Source organism: Lepidochelys kempii, chromosome 4 (genome assembly GCF_965140285.1).
Source record: "Lepidochelys kempii isolate rLepKem1 chromosome 4, rLepKem1.hap1, whole genome shotgun sequence".
In the NCBI taxonomy this organism is placed as follows: domain Eukaryota; kingdom Metazoa; phylum Chordata; order Testudines; family Cheloniidae; genus Lepidochelys; species Lepidochelys kempii.
In genome coordinates, this window is record NC_136383.1 from 53,647,671 (window position 1) to 53,667,022 (window position 19,352).

At 46.6% G+C, this 19,352-nt stretch overlaps 2 protein-coding genes across 22 annotated transcripts in view; one reads left to right on the forward strand and one right to left on the reverse strand.

Annotated features, from left to right (window-relative positions):
• The window catches only part of ANAPC10 (anaphase promoting complex subunit 10), a 301,742-nt gene extending 289,386 nt beyond the window's left edge, over positions 1-12,356 (reverse strand). For 6 of the 18 annotated variants that reach the window (XR_013635694.1, XR_012158581.2, XM_073341259.1 and 3 more), the window contains exons 1-2: positions 12,084-12,224; positions 5,400-5,520 (exon numbers count right to left, since the gene is read on the reverse strand). Coding sequence is in view for 15 of the 18 variants with exons in the window: in XM_073341259.1 (XP_073197360.1) it covers positions 5,400-5,514 (115 nt within the window). In the remaining 3 variants the exon portion in view is untranslated. Of the gene's footprint in view, positions 1-5,399; positions 5,521-9,391; positions 9,491-12,019; positions 12,231-12,272 lie in introns of those variants that run through there. The other 12 variants (XR_012158579.2, XM_073341256.2, XM_073341253.2 and 9 more) reach the window with 8 other exon arrangements.
• Positions 12,357-12,472: 116 nt separating this feature from the next.
• The window catches only part of ABCE1 (ATP binding cassette subfamily E member 1), a 33,592-nt gene continuing 26,712 nt past the window's right edge, over positions 12,473-19,352 (forward strand). Inside the window, exons 1-2 of one of the 4 annotated variants that reach the window (XM_073341240.2) lie at positions 12,473-12,629; positions 13,159-13,231. The gene's annotated coding sequence lies outside the window, so the exon portion shown is untranslated. The other 3 variants (XM_073341238.2, XM_073341237.2, XM_073341239.2) reach the window with 3 other exon arrangements.

Genomic DNA, 19,352 nt, shown 5'->3' on the forward strand with positions numbered 1-19,352 from the left:
ATCTGCGACACCAGGACTCCCAGCTCCTGGCACTCCTCGCACCACTCGCAGTGGCAGCCAATGCACTTCCCCAAGCAACACGTGGCATTGCAAGCGTGGGACCATAGTGAAGCAATGTCGCGCCTGTGCCGTCCGAATTCGCCATCCAGGGAACTGCTCAGGAAGGTGGCGATGTCATGGTTGGAAGGGACTCTGCCTATCTGCTTCTTTGTCGCGTCATGGAGGGTGTTTCCCGCGATGTTCCTTACCATGGCATCAGGACACGTCAGCAGGCGGAAGGCGTGGGTGATCACTGCAATGTCACACAGGTCGCCCATGCGGGGGACGTTGGCACCACCATGCCTGTGGGCAATGTAGACCAGCTTGTTGCTGGCTCTCTGGGGAAGGAACAGCCACTTCTTCACCAGTGGCCGGACGATCTTGTCTGCCTTGTTGAGGGGTACCTTCACCACAGCGGATCCCCTTAGGATGAACGAGATGTGGGGCATCAGGAAGGTGTTCAGTGCGTTTTATCTTCTGCCACAGTGCTAGCAGGGAGGCGTCGATCTTGGCGGCGTCCTGCAAGATCTCCTGGATGGTGTCCTTGGGTGTCTGCCGGACATAGAAACCCGTCAGCTCGTCCTGGACCTGGAACTCCGTCGACTGCACCAAGTCCCTTTTGCTGCCATCGATGTGGAGTGTTCCGCACTTCTTTGCATTGAAGCGGAGCCCCATCCAGTCGGCAGCTTGACTATTGGCATCTAGCATACGTTGGAGGCTCTCTGGGTCATCCACAGTCAGGACCAGGTCATCTGCATAAGCCAGAACACTCACCCTCTCACCATGCAGGTTGAAGCCATCTGTGCCATTGGAGATCGCTCACAGCAACAGCTCCATGGCGAGGTTAAAGAAGATGGGGCTGAGGAGACAGCCCTGCTTAACTCCGCTCCGGATCGGGATCTCGGCGGTCTCCCCTTTGACCAACCGAATGGTGGTGTTGCATCCCTCGTACACCTCTCGAATCACACGAAGGAAGTTCTCTGGCATCCCAAACTCCTGGAGTGTGGCAAAGATGTGGTGGTGGGGCATGGACCCAAAGGAGTTAGCCAGGTCGAGCCACGCTACTGTGCACTGCCTCCGCACCCTTCTGGCCAAGTTGAAGGTGGTTTGGAGGATGAAGTTGTGTTCACAGCAGCCCTATGGACATGAAGCCTTTCTGGATGGAGCCGATGGCTCCCCCGCTCACCGACCTGGTGAGCTGGCATAGAGCTTATACATTGTGGAGCAGAGGGAGATGGGCCTCCAGTTGCTGGGGTCATCCCGCTCGCCCTTCTTGTACACCAGTAAAGTCATGGCCTTCTTCCAGGAGCTGGGAGTCCGGCAGAATCGCTTGCACTGGTTGAAGAGCGTGGTGAGGACCAGGCAGCTGGGATCTCTCTTTTTCAGGAGGCTGTAGGGGATGCCGTCTTTCCCAGGAGCTGTGTTTTTTGTTTTTGAGAGTCTGGACATCACTTCCTTGGGCGCATAGTCGGTTTCCAGGACACCTGCTTCGTCGACACGGGGCAGGGGGTGGAGGCACTCTGGGCGCTGCGCGGCTATACAGTCGAATACATCCTTGAAGTAGCTGTAGAGACGCTCAGATGGAATCGTGCAGTAGGGCAAGGGCCCGTCTAGGATCTCCCCTCATGGCCTTGGAGCAGTTCGCCTGGTACAGCTTTTGGATCCTTGAAACTGCTGCTGGATCGTAGCGGTGGCTGGCGTCTCTACTTCTGGCTCCCCTGGTGGTGGTGGTGTGGTTCGGAGCTGGCGTTCTGTGGGCAGGCGGGGCATTCTCCTGGTTCAAACTTCTCCTGGGAGTGATTTCCGCAGACAGTTCTTGGGTGAGCCTGTTTACGAGGAGGTCGAAGTCGTCAAAGGATGCTGCTGCTTGTAGCTCCTCGGTCCAGGCAGTATGCCACGGAGTGGCAGCCCTCACCATCGGCTGCTGGCCCTCAGAGTTCTCGACCTCATCTGGTGCAGGCTTTGAGCCTGCTGCGTGGTCAGCCTGCCGTCTATCTCGTGGGTCAGGATTCCCTTCGGTTGGGTGCTGGGGTGGGATCTCTGGCGGGATGCTGGCGTTGCTAGTGGTCGGAGAGACGCGATCCGGCTCAGGGGTTGCTAGGTCACTGCTGGTCCGTCTATGAGTGGCTGCTGTCTGGGCGGTTGCTGCTAGAGCGTGAGATCTCCCGTAGACAGTGTCCCGCAGAATGGACTTGGGGGCCGTGCTGGGCCGTCTGGTGATGAAGGGCTGGTGCTTTGGTGTGGCTGCGGGGCTGGTTCCTCCAGTGACATCTGGAGCTCGCAGGGCGGTCCGGGGTGTGGCGCTGGCTCCTCTGACGGTTGGAGCTCGCAGAGTGGTCTGGGGCATGGAGGTGCTGGCTCTTCCGGTGACAGGATCTCGAGCAGCTATGCACGGTAGGGTGCTGATCCTTCTGGGGATGGGGAGGTGCTGGACAGGTGGCAAGGTAGCACTGAGTCGTCTCAGCATAGAGATCTGCTTGGTGACATGGAAGGGTGAGACGGGCCTCCTGCTGGCAAGGACCTGGGTGATGTTCCCCGAGGCAGCAGGTATCTGCTCGATCACAGCATCCCATTCCGCTGGCCTGGCAACGGGGGCAGGCTTCTTGATGGCAGCTTGCAAGGTCAGTTTTCTTTGCTGAGGCTCAGGAGCAGCGAGCCAGCGCGCAGCAGGAAGGCTGGGAGCCGGGGCAGGAGACTGTGTTGTTCCCTTGAGGCGTTTCCTGCAGGCGACTTGGTGCATCTTACATTGCTTCTGTGTCTCGAAGGGCAGGCTGCAGAGGGCACAGCTGAAAGCGACCCGCTTGCTGTGGCATCTCTTCAGGTACCTGGTGATGCCACTGAGGAGGTGGAAGCTTCAGGGGAGAGTAGATGGGGCAGATGAGCACGTCCGCAGCGAGGGGGCACTGCAGATAGATGGTGACCTCATTACCTTGCAGCAGGGGGGTTCCAGGAGCATCAGCAGTATCACTGGCTGGTTCTTCCTGGTGTGGGTGGGTGGGGTTGAGAGGTCCAGCTGGGCGGGCATCCGGTAAGGTCCTGGAGTCCCTCTGGGTGGTTTCTGAGGCTGGGCAGGCATCCAGCGAGGCGCTCATGACCCTCTGGAGATGTGCTGGTTCCGTCTATGGAGATTCCTCTCTTGATGGTGTGTAGAGCAGCGAGAGCACCATCAGCGTCAGGGACCTGGCAGCTGTGGGGGTGGGAGGTGGTCATCTCAGCTGTAGAGCCAGGGGGCTCTCCATTGGCAACTGGTGCTGCTGGAGAGCGGGGGGGCTCTCTGTCGGCAGCTGCCGGGAAGTGGGGGGGGCTGTCCCACGGCAGCTGGTGCTGCTGAGGAGTGGGGGGATGTTCCTTCTGGTTGCGATGTCCCAACAGGCCGGCCTCAGGATGCAGGATCTTACCGGAACAGCATCTTGAAGGGGGTCCTTCAAAGAACCACTGTTCTTCACCTTCGTGCTGCTGGTCTGCAATGTCCTGGAGGCACCTAGGATCTTCTTCATAGTCATTGTCCGAGAGACCTTTGGTGGAGCAGCAGCAGTAGCGGTACACAGTGTAGCTGGGGATGTCTCAGGAGCAGAGAGAGGATTTTCTTCCAAAGTAGCAGCAGTGGAATACATCTTCAAAGTAGCATCAATTTTTTCAAAAATGGCAGCAGGAGAATCCATCTTCAGAGCAGGTGTTGCAAGTGTTCATCAAAAGAGATTAAACTGATAAGAACAGATACGACACTCTCCTCCTGGCCCCTGTATTTTGTTGTTTTATAAATAGTAGGTATTTGAGATAGTGGGCCAAAATTACTTACATGTTGTTGTTTATCATGGGTCTGATCCTACAAACCCTTACTCAGTGGAATAGTACCAATAAAGTCAAAGGGAGTACCCACGTAAATGAGTGAAGACTACATGCATGAATGCTTATAGGATTGAGTTCTATACATGTATAATACAGATACAATTACATAAAGGAACCATTGTAAAACTAACATAAAACAGAATAGTTTGCCATGTTACTATACCTGATTTTTCAGGTCATTCCTCTATTTTGTAATCAAAAGGCTGATCTTTACTTTATCATTACTTTAAGTCATGATAAAATACTTTATCAATATAATAAAATGCCAGACAAACAACTTTAATTCTTTATTTAAAAAAATATTTTATATAATTACGTAACTTCACTCTTTTGGAAAAGCTGTCTACTGAATCACCAAAGTACACAACTGGGAGACCCCTCAAGTACACATTTCACTGGTAATACTTTTATTCACTAACATTATATCGAATGAAGGAAGTCTAAATCTTATGATTTTTGTTTTATACCAATCATGATTTGTCCCTTACCATTGCCAATCCTTTGCTACTCTTTCCCTCTTTTACTGCCATTCAACCTATTAACTTCATCCCCTTTGCTACTTCCCCACATTAGCTGCTGTTCACAGTTAGTGTTCGTAGCTCCATCTGCAATAAATAGCGAATATTAATAATCCAGATCTAAAGTATGTTGTGCAACCCAAAACAGAAGTATATATGTGGACATCAGATCAGGAATGTACTCAACCTGCGCACAGTATCAGCCTATAATGATCCCTGTTCCCACACCTGTTGCAAACTGATTTAATTATTTTCTGACAGATATTTATCTAGGAGGCACTTGAATATGTCCAACACACACAATATGGTCAAAGAGCTACTCTTGCTTGAGAGACATGTTCAAAACCACTGTATCTCCATTTAAGATTGTTTTATCTTGCTCATAGCATTTAGAGTACCACACCATAATGGCAGGCCTACCCTTAAGTGTTGCCGCTATATCGGTTGGGGGATAGTTTTGGGTTTTTTTAGATTACATAGCTATGTTGGCAAAAACCCCAATGTCAACACAACAACATTGGCAAAATATTATTTTTGACAGTAGAGTTTATTTCATTCTCTGAAGAGGTATAAGCTATACTTGGGAAAGCACTTTTCTTCCAGAATAACTGTCTCTATACTAAAAACAACGAGGAGTACTTGTGGCACCTTAGAAACTAACAAATTTATTTTGGCATAAGCTTTTGTGGGCTAAAACCCACTTTTTTGGGTATAGCTATACTAGCAAACTATGTCTATGTTAGACTAGACCCAAGTTATTTCTAATGGACTATAATACATTCTTCTTCACTTGAAGATAAGAAACAGAGGAAATAACAGTGATCATTTGCTGATTTCTCTAGTTTATAAACTAACACTAGCTTATATATGTGTAATTTCATCACCATACAATTTTACTTAGCAAGGTCAAAAAGGTTTTATTTTTCTCAGAGCAAAAATACCCTCCCTGAATTTCACAATTATTAGTTTGTTTTGTTGTGTTTTACAATTTACCTGGCTTACAGGATGAAAGGGACCAAACAGCTTGAGAGCCTATTTCCCGAACAGTACCAGTCCTCTCCAACTGCTTGGGATCAGCACCCGGTGGTGTCTTGTTAGGTGTAGTCATTTCCCACTAATAAAAGAAGTAAAGATGGAGCGTAAGATTGTAAGGTTCTCTCTCGTGCTCATCTTAATGAGAAAAATAGATTTTGAGCAGCTCAGCTACCAGTTTTACACTGTCAATTCCTAGAAATACACATAAGAATAAGGTTTTACTTCTTTAACAACCTTCATGGAGCATATCTCCTCTTGGCTGTCTCTCTTCCAAGCTGAAAAGTCCCAGTCTTATTAAGCTCTCCTCATACGGAAGCCATTCCATATCCCTAATAATTTTTGTTGCCCTTTTCTGAACCTTTTCCAATTCCAATACGTCTTTTTTGAGATGGGGCGACCACATCTACACACAATATTCAAGATGTGGGTGTACCATGGATTTATATAGAGGCAACATGATATATAATAGGACAGAAAATATCCCTTTCTGAATTATTCCCAGCATTCTGTTCACTTTTTCGACTGCTGCTGTACATTGAGTGCATGTTTTCCAGAGAACTATCCACAATGATTCGAAGATCTCTTTCTTGAGGGGTAACAGCTAATTTAAATGATTTTATATGTATAGTTGGGATTGTGCTTTCCAATGTGCATTACTTTGCATTTATCAACACTAAACTTCATCTGCCATTTTGTTGCCCAGCCACCCAGTTCTGAGAAATACTTTTGTAGCTCTTCGCAGTCTGCCTGGGTTTTAACTATATTTAGTAATTTTGTATAATCTGCAAATTTTGCCACCTCACTATTTACCCCTTTTTCCAGATCATTTATGAACATGTTGAATAGGACAGGTCCCAAAACAGACCCCTGGGGGACACCACTATTTACCTCTCTCCATTCTGAAAACTGACTATTAATACCTACCCTTTGTTTCCTATCTTTCAACCAGTTATCAATCCACGAGAGCACCTTCCCTCTTATCCCGTGGCAGCTTACTTCATGTAAGAGCATTTAGTGAGGGATCCTGTCAAAGGCTTCCTGAAAATCTAAGTACACTTATCCACTGATATATGCAAGGCTGTGCATGGAATGGCACATTTGCAGCTGCCTTGTTATCGACGCATACTGAACAGGTACTTATTGGCCCCCATCACTGTAGTATCTGAACAACTCACAATCTTTAACCTATTTATCCTCAACTTCCCAGTTGCTATTAACCCCAATTTACAGATAGAGAAGAACTGAGTCACAGAGACAGGAAGTGACTTGCCCAAGATTACACAGCAAGTCTGTTGCAGAGGATGGAACAGAAGAAGCCAGGTCTCTCAAGTCTTAAGCTAGTGCCCTGAACACTGGGCAACCCACCCACTCACCCTGCATTGAGAGAAGTTGTTCTCTCTAGCAAACAGATGAAAAGGTTGAATTTTTGTTTCTTCATTTATCTGGTTTGTTTTTTTAAAAAACAAACAAGAAATTCCATATTTAAAAATACTACATTAACTAACTTTGTAAAGTAAAATAATCAAAAGTCAGGACATTACATCATCAAGGTTGCCTGTACAACCTCAATTCTCCTGCCTTGTTTTGCATGCGTGATAAGCACACTGTTTTTTCACCCCAACAGGATCCTGTATCTTGCAGTACACTACAGAGAATGAGGTAGGGTGTATACTGAACTGGACCAATGTCAACAGAATCCATACCTTATTCTCTACAGAAATTATATGATGCATCAGGAATGACACCAAAAATCTACTAAAGAGATTTTGCCCTGATCCAGCTGCACCACTGTAAGATCATTCATGTATCCGCTCTATACTGATGGGAAAGAGTTCTCCCGTCAACATAATAAAACCATCTTCCCGAGCAGCGGTAGCTATGTCAGCGGGAGAACATAGCGCTGTCCACAGCTTCTGTCGATGAAAATTATGTAGCTCCGGGGTGTGTTTTTTTCCCCCACAGTAGATGAGATTTTAAATACACTTTGGAGATTCTCACATTTATACAGAGACCAAGCTTGCCACTCTCTCCCACCTAGTCACAACTAATGTAACAGTTTGGGACATAATACATCTTCACTCCACCAAAGAAAATTATATCAGTTTACTCCAATTTACAAGAGCTATTATCATGTTAGCTTTAAACATAGTCTCTAACAAAACCTCACACTCTTAATTTTTTTAATAATTTCCCTTCTTGAAGTAAAAGGAAACCCCATAGTTTCCACAGGCAAATCTCCTCTTGTACAGATACCTTTGTTTTTCCTTCCAGTGGTCATGTTTCCTGTTTAAAAGTGGGCTATAAACCCTTTAAACAAGTAGAACAAGTCACTTTGCAAATGGGGACTATTTCAAGGAGATGGATAAACATATTCTAGACACTCACTCATTCTAGAGACTTCCTGGCAGAATTGTAAAGTACTTTAAAATCACTTCTTCCTGAAATATTCCCAGAGTTTGTAGTGTATTTTCAAACATCAACAATCTCAAAGCCACAACTCTGAAATTTCTCACAAGACTCAGACTACAGAAAATGTCAAAACAAGGTAACATTTAAAACTAAAAAAAGCAATTATTTGGCTATATTTTCATAAGAATTTTATGTTTCAACATGGAGCCTGATCAAATACTGTGGCTCTGATCTAGCAAAGGCATACTTCACACATTGTGAGTAGTCCCATTGACTTTGATGCATAAGTCTTGGCAGGACTGGAGCATGAAAAGTCATACACAATTTCTGCTTTCCCTCCTGCCTCCCCATCTCCTTAGCCCTCCAGATCTGCTACAGCCCTTTCCAGCTCCTAACCTATATATCTTGAAATCTTTATGAAGAGAAGACTGCAGAATATAAATTCCAAGTTGCTTAAAATACCATGCAAGAATATGCAGAAAGATAGGACCAAGAAAGCTTTACCATTTACTCAGACAAGAGGTATGGGTGAACTACTCAGGTGCAATTATTCTAAACTTCTGAGGCATGGGTGTTCAGCACCCTAAGTGAGAAAAAATTAACACCCAATACAGATCTAAAGCATATTGTGAAGAACTTTCGATCTTTCTGCAACCACAAGGATACTGAAGATCGGTTGTCTGAAAAACAATTGATGCCCAAGCCTCCCAATGACACTTGGTAGAATTCTCAAAAAAGACTCTCTCTACATTTTCAACCAATAAGTATGAAATTTGCAGTGACTATGAGGAAGATTTTGATCAAACATATTTTACACAAGGGGTTCTGAAGAGACACATCAAATTTACAAAAGAAATTAAAAAGATTTCGAAGCGGGGTATCAAATGATAATGCAATAATATTGCCATTGTACTCTCAGTAAAGATCTGGTTTGATCTAATTAATAAAGAACTGATCCACAAGAGTATAAAATAAAAAATAATAGTCATTCAGAGAAGCTATGGAACTTTTCCCAAAACTAAGCCCCAAATTGACCCTAAAGACAAAGGTTGGGGTCAGAAAATGAAGACGAGGCTAAAATGTGGCCATTGCAATATAAACCTGAATTACTTCCCTTCTAGCACAAAGAATTGTTGAAGACCCAAAGATGTCCACTCCAAATCTATGACTGCAAAAGACATTGCCACAGTTCACTGCACTAAAATGGTGAGAAAAATATACAGGAAAATCATTGACAACAGAATGGCTGAATTCAGAATGTTGTCACTTTTTATGAGCTGCAGTGTGTCCAACCAGTTCAGCATCTATATAGCACATTTTTAATCACATTCTGATTGGTTTGTTGGCGCTTCCTAATACGATAAGTGCCTGGAAAGTAATCAAGTGATAAGAGCACATTAGTGTGTAAAGGCAGATAACAAAAGAGTTGTAGGCCTGCAAAGTGAAAACTTGATTAATGGGTTCTTGTATTTTATTTAAAGAACTGCAAGTTATTCATTGTGGCCAATGTGCATCTATTTCTGAATAATAAATATGCTTACCAAGTGATGTTTTCAGATCAAATGTTTTATGAAACCATCATAATTCTTTTGGGGTGAGAGGAAATAGTAAGGTAAGAGTAATTTCCACTTTTTTCCTCCCTGGGTTATGGAAAAAAATTACAATTAATCTGGCTGGAAGTCTCTTCCTCTCCTCTCCCTGCATGGCTCAGACCTTAGCAACAGGGAGGAGGGTAATGCTTACAGCTGAAGTTTCTAAGGATGCATCTTCTCCATCTAAGTGAACCCCTAATACCACCAGACCATCTGTAAGTTTCTCGTGATAGCATTATAACCTTGAAATTTAACAATTTCGCTTCTAAATGACATTAAACTCTACATAAAAAGATTTGTTTCTTATGAACACCCCCTCCACCTCTCAGTTCCTCCCTTTGTGCTATTCCACAGCAGCCTGATGGCAACACAATTCACCAGAGGAAAGAGACCTCGGTATACCCTTGGCCAAGACTAAGAAGGATATGTATTTTCCAGAAACTCGTAACCTCTAAGGAGAAGGCTGAAGGGTAAAGGAGTTCTCTTCTCTTTGGGATGTTTCTGTGAAGTCACCCAAACAGCTGTAATCTTAACAAATATGAGATTTATTAACAAAGAACATGGAATTAAAATAAAATTAATGGCTTGCTTAACATATCTAGACTTACATTTTTCATAAGAAAACTAGATAAAGCATTCTCAGCTTAGCTACAGAAGACAAAGGGGAAAAAAGGAAGGAGAATAGTTTGACCACTCTAGTCTGCCCATCAGACCATACTGCTGTCTAGAGACAGATGCATCTCCCTTGATACTCATTGTCAAGCCCTAATCAGATAAGGAATACTAACTGTTTTCCCAAATATTTTTTTCTTGTTAGAACCCCATCCCAACCCACAGTTTTGAACTCACTGGTTTCTCCAAGAGTTTGTCTACACACTGCTTTTATACTACTTTAACTATATCAGTTTGAAACCTATATAGTTAAAGTGGTTCAACCATCTACTGTTAACACAGTTATATCATTATGCAGTGCTTATACCACTATGGTTTATTCCCCTAAACCAGGGGCGGCCAACCTGTGGCTACGGAGCCACATGCGGCTCTCTGGAAGCTAATATGCAGCTCCTTGTATAGGCACTGACTCTGGGGCTGGAGCTACAGGCACCAACTTTACAATGTGCCAGGGCGTGCTCACTGCTCAACCCCTGGCTCTGACACAGGCCCTGCCCCCACTCCACCCTTCCCACATCCTCCCCGAGCCTGCCGTACCCTTGTTCCTCTGGAGCTTCCTGCATGCCACAAAACAGCTGATTGGGAGGTGTGGAGAGGGATGGGGAGGTGCTGATCAGTGGGGCTGCTGCCGGGTGGGAGGCCCTGGGAGCAGGGTGGGGGAGCTGACAGGGGGCTGCTGACGTATTACTGTGGCTCTTTGGCAATGTACATTGGTAAATTCTGGCTCCTTCTCAGGCTCAGATTGGCCAATCCTACCCTAAATGTAAAGGAATAAGCTATATTGGTATAATTGCTTGCACTTTAGGGGTTGTACCAAAAATTATTTTGGTTAAAATTAAATACATACACTCCTGACCAAAACTGTTAAAATCAGTACAAGAACTGCAAACTTATATTAGGCCTAAGAGACAGACCACTGAAAACAAAGAGGTCACCTACATCGCCCTGCAGTTTGGACTACCTTGATGCGTATAGCAGTGCATACCAAAGTGCCGCACTGTAACTCCCCTGTGTGGAAGCAAACTGAAAGGTTCCTAGTACAGTCCTCTTCAAAGAGGACTACGTTAATATGAACTAGGAGCCTTTTAGTTCATGCTGGCAGTATTCCACACAGGGAAGTTACACTTTGTTGCATACTGCTGTTCACTGTAGTTTCAACTGTGGGGCAGCAGAGACCTAGCAAAAATCCCATTAACAATACTGTAATTAACAAGAGTCTTTCTAAAGGCTAGCACAGATCAGAGTGGTCTCTCACAGCTCTTGCTAGTCATACCTAGTTTTGGTCAGGCTTCTTTTACAACTCCACCAAGTTATTATTTATTTTACCAGAAATATAATTATGGGCAGATCCCCAAGCCCTCCATCACATTCATGATAATGGGATTTGAAATTAAATAGTTTAGCCAACCTTCAAGTCGTATCAGGTTTGTGGAATCCTGAAAGCCCGACCATGTTTCTCCCCTAAACGCAATCTGGCAAAGTTACTAAGAGAAAAACTAAGTCACATTTTGGGAAGTGTAAAAATACTACCAATAGACAAAATAAACTCTGTAAGTCTAGTCAACGCAGCCAACTAACTCTATCCAAACTCAACCCTGCAAAGGGGGCGGGGAGGGGCAGTTTGTTCAGGGGGTGTAACCAGAGTCACATACTTTTGGCTTAAGAGAGAGGACTGATACGTAGATATAGACTTCTGACCCCGACCCCATGTCAGTGGTTTATGAAATACAAGGGTCTCCTCAGAGCAGAGTCTGACACGCCGAGGGGTGCACCTAGCAAAAAAAAACTACCCTGGCAGTCCCGAGGAAGGCCTGAACGAGCCATGGAGAAGGGGCTTCGCTCTCACTCCGGGCAGCGGGGTCTCAGGCCGGCGGCCCCGTGCGGGGAAGCTGGCACTGCCCGTACCTGTGCAGTAGCCAGGAAGAGGCGCAGGCTGGGGCCCCTGAGAAACCACGAGCGATGAATTCACCTGCCAAACGCGCCAGAGCGCAGAGACTCTCGGGCCTCCGGGCACCAGCTGCCCCCGCTTCCTGCTGGGCCGCGCCGGCCACGGCACATAGGCCCCGGCGCGGGGCCCGCCCCTTGCTACGGGGAGGGAGGGGGAATAGGGGAAACAGTCCACCCAGAACCTCCTCACGGGAGGAGGGGGAGCACTTACGTTACAGCCGCCCCACCCACTCCGCAGCTCGCTCTCCGCTCCAGCCCCCAGAGCGTCACTCAGCCATGACGTCACGCAACAGACGCGTCCAGAAGCGTCTCCGAAACTCTCTTAGCCACGCCTTTGCCCTGAGGCGTCGCGTTCTTTTAGCGTCCCCCTGCTCTCTATGGTGAGCGTCTTTTCCCCTCTCTCCTTACGTCTCTATGGTTAGTGGCTCCAGCTCCTCTCGGGGGGTGGCGGCCATTTTGGCCGGGTGGCAGCAGGAGCACGTTGTGCGTCTGCCTGTGGGTAACGGGACCAGGCTAGTCCCCTACCCACCTACTCGCCCCAACTGGGTGGTTTCCTTCCCGTCCTCCGGTAAGTGGAGTCAATAGCGGGGCTGGGGAGAGCGACACGAGCCCCTGGGAGACCCGTGCCTTGGTCAGGGCCGGGCGGCACCAGCGAGTCGTTCCACCAGCTGGTACCGGCGAGAGGCGCCGTGTCTACGAAGGGGGAGGAACGACCCCCGAGCGGGGCCCGGCAGCCGCCCGGCTGTCCCTGGTGGGGCTCCTGTCTACGCCGGGTGCTGTTAGCAGAGCCCCTCCCTCAGCCCGGTAAGGGTGCGAGGCCCCGGACCCCTCCCCCTCCTGCCTAGAGCTCCCCGCCCCCAGGCGCTGCGGTGTTGGGTCCAGACCCCCCCCCCCCGAACGTGTACGGGGGCACCAAACACGCAGCTCCACTGGGTTGTCCCAGACCACGGCCGCGACAGTGGGGATGGGTGACAGACCCCCTCTCCCCCGCCACCTACTCTGCTAACGGGGGGAGGCCCCGATTCCCCGGTTTGCATCCGGTGGTGTCTTTGGCAAGGCGAGTAAATCTCTATGTGCTCTAATTTCCCCATCTGTAGAATGGACACAGTAATAGTCACATTAGGGCGTTGTGGTGAGAACCTTACAAACATCAACTTCTTTCCTTGGATGGTAAGTGGACCCCAGTGAAGTGCAAAGGATTATTTGTCCTGTTGCAGGGCTATCATAAGGGCAATATTCACACAGGGAACTGGTTTGTCTTTTTCACATGCTGTATCATTTGTGCCAAACGTCTCTAGGGGAGGTTGTCCCTATAATTTAGTGAGGGCTCTAAAAATTTACTTGTAAATGTCTAGTAGGAAGCTTTCCTTGCTGGGATGGTGTTTACCTGCAGAGCTATCAGTTTCTGCAGAACGTGCATTTTTATTTTATTTTTAATTCTAGAACTTGTGGCTGTGAAAGATATTGTGCTGTCTGCCCACAGACCTGGCTCATCATAGTTTTGCCATGCAGCAACAAAAGCTGTTGCTGCTCTTGAAATCAGCAATACAGGTAGATTCTGCAGGAACACTATCTTAAAGAATGACAGGTTTCAGAGTAGCAGCCGTGTTAGTCTGTATTCGCAAAAAGAAAAGGAGTACTTGTGGCACCTTAGAGACTAACCAATTTATTTGAGCATGAGCTTTCGTGAGCTGTAGCTCACGAAAGCTCATGCTCAAATAAATTGGTTAGTCTCTAAGGTGCCACAAGTACTCCTTTTCTTTTTATCTTAAAGAAGAGACTACCATATGTTATGTTTCCTGTAAAAGTCAGGAATCTCTAAAATAAGGAAAAGAGAGAGAAATTCTCTTTATGGGTGCATCCACTCAAGGAAGAAAGATGTATTAACTAACAGACGGTAAGAACATAGCATAAAATCTTAGCGAAGAAAAGGCAGTTGTAGTTTTCAGTGTTAATACTAGTGGGGAGATAAGTGTTTACCTCTACATGCTAAGGTGTTAATACTACAACTCCCTTTTTTTCCACTATAATTTTATGCTGTGGTGTCTTAACACAAGGTAAGAACACACCCTTTTCCCTAATGAAGACAAGTCCTTGCAGTAAGGGGGGGTGCTTCAAATTTATAAAATGCCTAATAGCCAGGGATTGTTATGAAAGATGGAGATCTGCCAAGCATGGTCCAGCACCCTGAGTAAGGAAGAGAGCAGCAAGATGCTTACCAACAATAGGGAAAGGCTTTGCTCCAGGACCTTTTAAAAGTGCTGTCTTATGCATCTTTAGCATATTTGGTCCCCTGATGCGTAGTTGTCTGAGAAGTCTTTTGATTCTGACATTACATTTATCACTCTTTTCCTTCAAACTCTTAGTGCAAAGGATTTTTCTCCCGACATGTATCTCTTTATAGCTTTCATGTGCTAGCAGATACCACAATATACAGTATTCACCTTCTCCTCTCCCATTCTAAGGAAATATTTGAGGATGAGGCTTATTGCATTGTATATTTTGTTGCTGTATGAATGAGTCACTATTCCTATTGTTCAACACTATTAAACATATCCATACATATTTCTATTTCAATGTGTTATTTGACAATGTGTTGCTACTTTCCAGTAATCAGAAAGTTAACCCTTAGCCTTGAGTTCTTTGCTTCCATATGTAGAATGTGCCTTGTGAGCAGTCTAAGATTAAACTGAGAGCATGTCTACACTGGCAGAATTACAGCTCCAGGACTTACAGCGCTGCTCAGAGAGTGCTGAAGGGAAACCTCTGTTGCGTGTTCACGCTGTCAGCTGCATGCACAATAGCGTGTTCACGCTTCTGGCACTTGCAGCAGTATTTGGAGCAGTGCACTCTAGGCAGCAATCCCACAGAGCACCTCTTTCTCTTCTGCCGCTAAGACTTGTGGGAAGGTGGACGGGATTGTGAGGCATCCTGGGTCCTGTTCCAATGACCCGTGATGCATTGCTTTGCATCCCAGCAATCCCTGTGCTTCCGTCTGCATTTGGCACTATCAACCGTTTGTGTACTGCATGTCCTGCCTCTTTGGGTTGCAGGAATGGATCCCAAACTGTTGACCAGTATGCTGCTTACTCTGACCAACATGTCACGAGTGGCAGTGGAGTTATTCTTTAAACTACAAAAGCAAGAGGAGTGTGACATTGATCTCATCATGTGTAGTAGCTACGACATGAGATTGCTTGTGGCATTCGTGGAGGTGCTGACCATGGTGGAACGCTGTTTTGGGCTCAGGAAACAAGTACTGAGTGGTGGGATCACATCGTGATGCTCGTCTGGAATGACGAGCAGTGGCTGATGAACTTTCGGATGAGGAAAGCCACATTCATGAGACTGTATGATGAGCTCACCCCAGCCCTGCGGCGCAAGGACACAAGAATGAGAGCTGCCCTGCCATTGGAGAAGCACGTGGAAGTTGGCTACTCCAGACTGCTACCGATCAGTTGCTAATCAGTTTGGAGTGGGAAAGTTTACCGTTGGACTCGTGTTGACAGAAGTGTGCAGGGCTGTTAATCACATCCTGCTCTGAAAGACCATGACTCTGGGCAATGTGCATGACGTTGTTGAAGGCTTCGCACAAATGAGCTTCCCTAACTGTGGTGGGGCGATCGATGTCAGTCATATTCCAATTCTGGCACCAGACCACCTAGCCACCGAGTACATTAATCACAAGGGGTATTTCTCAATGGTTCTCCAGGCACTTGTGGATCACCGTGGGCGTTTCACAGATATTAATGTAGGCTGGTCCAGGAAGGTGCATGATGCACACATTTTTTGGAACACTGGCCTGTTCAGGAAGCAGGGACTTTCTTCCCGAAGAAAGAAGATCACTGTAGGGGAAATCGAAATGTCCATTGTCATCCTGGGAGACACCCACCTACCTCTTAATGATGTGGCTTTTGAAGCCATACACAGGGCAACTTGACAGCAGCAAGGAGCAATTCAACAACAGGCTGAGCAAGTGCAGAATGACTGTTGTGTGTGCTTTTGGCCATTTAAAAGCCCGCTGGTGCTGCCTCTATGGGAAGCTGGACCTGGCCAATGACAATATTCCTATGCTTTTTGCTCATTTGTGCAAAGCCAATATTCCTATGCTGTATGCTCCATAATGTTTGTGAAGGGAAGGGCGAAAGCTTCACTCAGGGCTGGACCGCAGAGGCTCAGCGCCTGGAGGCTGAGTTTGAACAGCCAGAGACCAGGGCTATTAGAGGGGCACAGCACAGGGTCATAAGGATCAGGGATGCCTTGAGGCAGCAATTTGAAGCTGAAAGCCACTAATATTTGTTGCTATGCTCGGGAGTGCAGTGCTTGAAATGCCAGGAAATGATTGGTGCACATGATACAATATGTGGGTTTAACCTAATTGTTTGTTGCTTTGCGGTGCTCTTTTTGCTTTCAATTAATAGAATAAAGGTTGCTTTGAAACCAACACAATTACTTTATTAAAAGACGACTACAACTGGAGGAGAGAGCCAAACAAAAAGTAGTAGTAGGGTGGATAAGGGAAGGTGGATGGGGGAAGGGAAGGTCCTGGGAGAAGGGGTCCAGGGATGTAGTACAATGCAACGGGAACTGTACTTCAGCAGGGCCAAACTGCAGAGGGATGGGTGTGGGAGTCCGCAATGCTGAACTGTGGCGGGGAGGAGTGGAATGGTGTGGGTACAGACTGGAGCCAGGAGGTTGATAAGAGTGTCTTGGCGGTGTCTGGGGGTGCATGGGAAAGAGTTTTGCAACAGTGGCTGCATAGGAGGGTGGGCGCCTTGCTGTTTGCTTTGAAGAGCTTGTATCTCTTGGAGCGTGTGTGCTTGGCACTCCATAACCTTTAAGAGCCGCTCCGTGGCTTCATCTGGCTCTTCTCACTGTCCCGCCACTCCTTCAATTCCTGTTTCTCGGCAGCAGAGTGCATCATAACATCACGCAGAAAGTCCTCCTTAGTTCTTCTTAGCCACTTTCTAATTCTGCACAGCCATTCAGCCAGCGATAACAAAGAGGGAGGCTGGGCTTCCACGGTCGTCTCTGTGAAGTTTAAATGCAACATTTTACAGAAGCAGTATTGTTTGCAACACAGACAACATTGATTCAGTGCTTTAAAACACAGCCAGTACTCTCACACCTGTTACTAACTGGCTGACCCCAGGCAAGCACACGTGAGCCACAAGACCTGCAAAATGGTGAATAGCTGCAGGGGCAGGATAAATTGCCCTTCCCGGACCCTGCTGTACACTGGGCACATGGCTCTTGGGGAGAGCCAGCACTGTAGGGTGGCCTGATGATCATTCCTGTCCCTACACTTTCCACAGGATGTGATCATTATGGAAGATATCTCTCTGCTGAGGGTGAGCAGGGAATCAAAGGAGGGTCTTCTCCAAGACTTCGGCTTTTGCCCTGACCCCTATGTGGCTTGCCTGTGTGCAGCAATGGTTCTTCTCCTCCCACTCCCCTTCCCTCCCCCATCCTGCGATGGCACAGGAAAGTTACCCTTAATGGGGCAAGAAACAAAGCAGCTCTGCCGAAGAACCTCCAGTTGCCCAGTATCTCCACAAGAGTTTCCTGGAGATCTCTCAGGGAGATTCCCATAAAGTGAAGGAGTCAGTCAACAGCCTGTTCTGCAGCTCAGACTAGGCATGTGGTGGGAGACCAGCCTTCTTTCTGCAACCCTCCTGCCCACAACAACTTGCTTCAGCAATTCCCAAAATCAGATCCACTTACCAGGGACCTCCCCTCCTGTTTGCACTTCACCAATCTCCGACAGCTGTGACTGGCTAGCCTCCTCCAGGGTAGAAAAGAGCTCCTGGCTACATGCATCTCTGACCTCCAAGTCCATCTTCTGCCTCATCCACATCCTCGTCAAAGATTTCCTCCTCCTGGCTCGGTCCGCTGGCACACGAGCCACCAAAGTATCCACAGTGGTCTTTGTAGTGGAGGTGGGGTCGCCGCCGAGTATCACATCAAGCTCTTTGTTGAACCGGCAGCTCATGGGTGCAGCACTGAAGTAGCAGTTTGCCTTCTGTGCCTTGTGATAGGCATTCGGCAGCTCCTTTGCTTAGACCCTGCACCGCAGTGTGTCCCGGTCATGGCCCCTTTCTGTCATACAGCGTGAAAGCTGTTCGTAGATATAAACTCCTACATCTGGAGTGCAGCTGGGACTGGACAGCCTCGTCTCCCCAAATGCTGGTGAGATCCAGCAGCTTGGCATTGCCCCAATCGGGAGATTGTCTGGAATAGGCATGACCACCTGGAAAGGTGCGCTGAGACCACTGCGCACATCACCAAGCAAACAGGAAGGGGACTTTCAAAATTCCCAAGGAATTTACGGCGTGGGGATGACGGTTGGTCACATGAGGGCAGGGCAGTAGAGTTTAAACCGATGACCAGAGAGGTGAGAACAGGCATTGTGGGACACCTCCCGAAGGCCAATTGCAGCGCTGTAATCGACCAAGGTGTCTACACTGGCACCCCAGAACTGTAGCCCTGGCGCAGAAAGCTGTACGCCTCTTGTTGGGGTGGTTTTTTCGAAGTTCTACAACTGCGCAGTTTCTGCACACTAAGTGGCTTGTAACTCAGGAGTTACAGGGCAGAAAGCTGCTTTACTGCACAGAAACTTGCCAGTGTAGACATGGCCTAAGAAACAGAACTTTGGGCTTGTCTAAACACGGTTTTTGTATTGCTTTCACTGTAATAATGGTTTAGAAACCAATATAGTTAAAGCAGTACAAAAACTGTACATAGACCAGCCCTTAGTATGTGTCCTTTTTTACACACTTGGACTTTTAGCACATACCGATACTTCTGGCTTTTTTTGTAAATTGACAACTGGTTCTATATGTATTTTACTATTTTATAAGTTATTTTTGTCAGGTATTCTAACTTTAAAATTGTCTTGATGGTCTTATCAATATATGTGGGGTTATCAAGTTTGGTTCATTAGTTCTATAGTTGAGATGTTTCCTGAAGATTATTTGTTTTCTTATTCTCAGTCTTTTTACTAGTTACTGCTTTTAAAATATGATTTGTTGAACACTTCCATCTGCTTTTTGCAAAGTAAATGTTTTTAATACAATGTGGTCAGTTCTGAATACAGATTATTTTACTTTTTAATATAATTGCATTGTCCTGTCATTCAATTTTCTGTCTTAACAGTTGCATATTCTTCTCTATATTTATAGTAAATTGCACTTTACATAGTAATTCAGCATGCTGTTGCACGTTTTTTCCTCTTTGCAGTTGATTGTATTAAGTCTTTTATGGTAATGTACTCATATCTCGATCCAGCAGA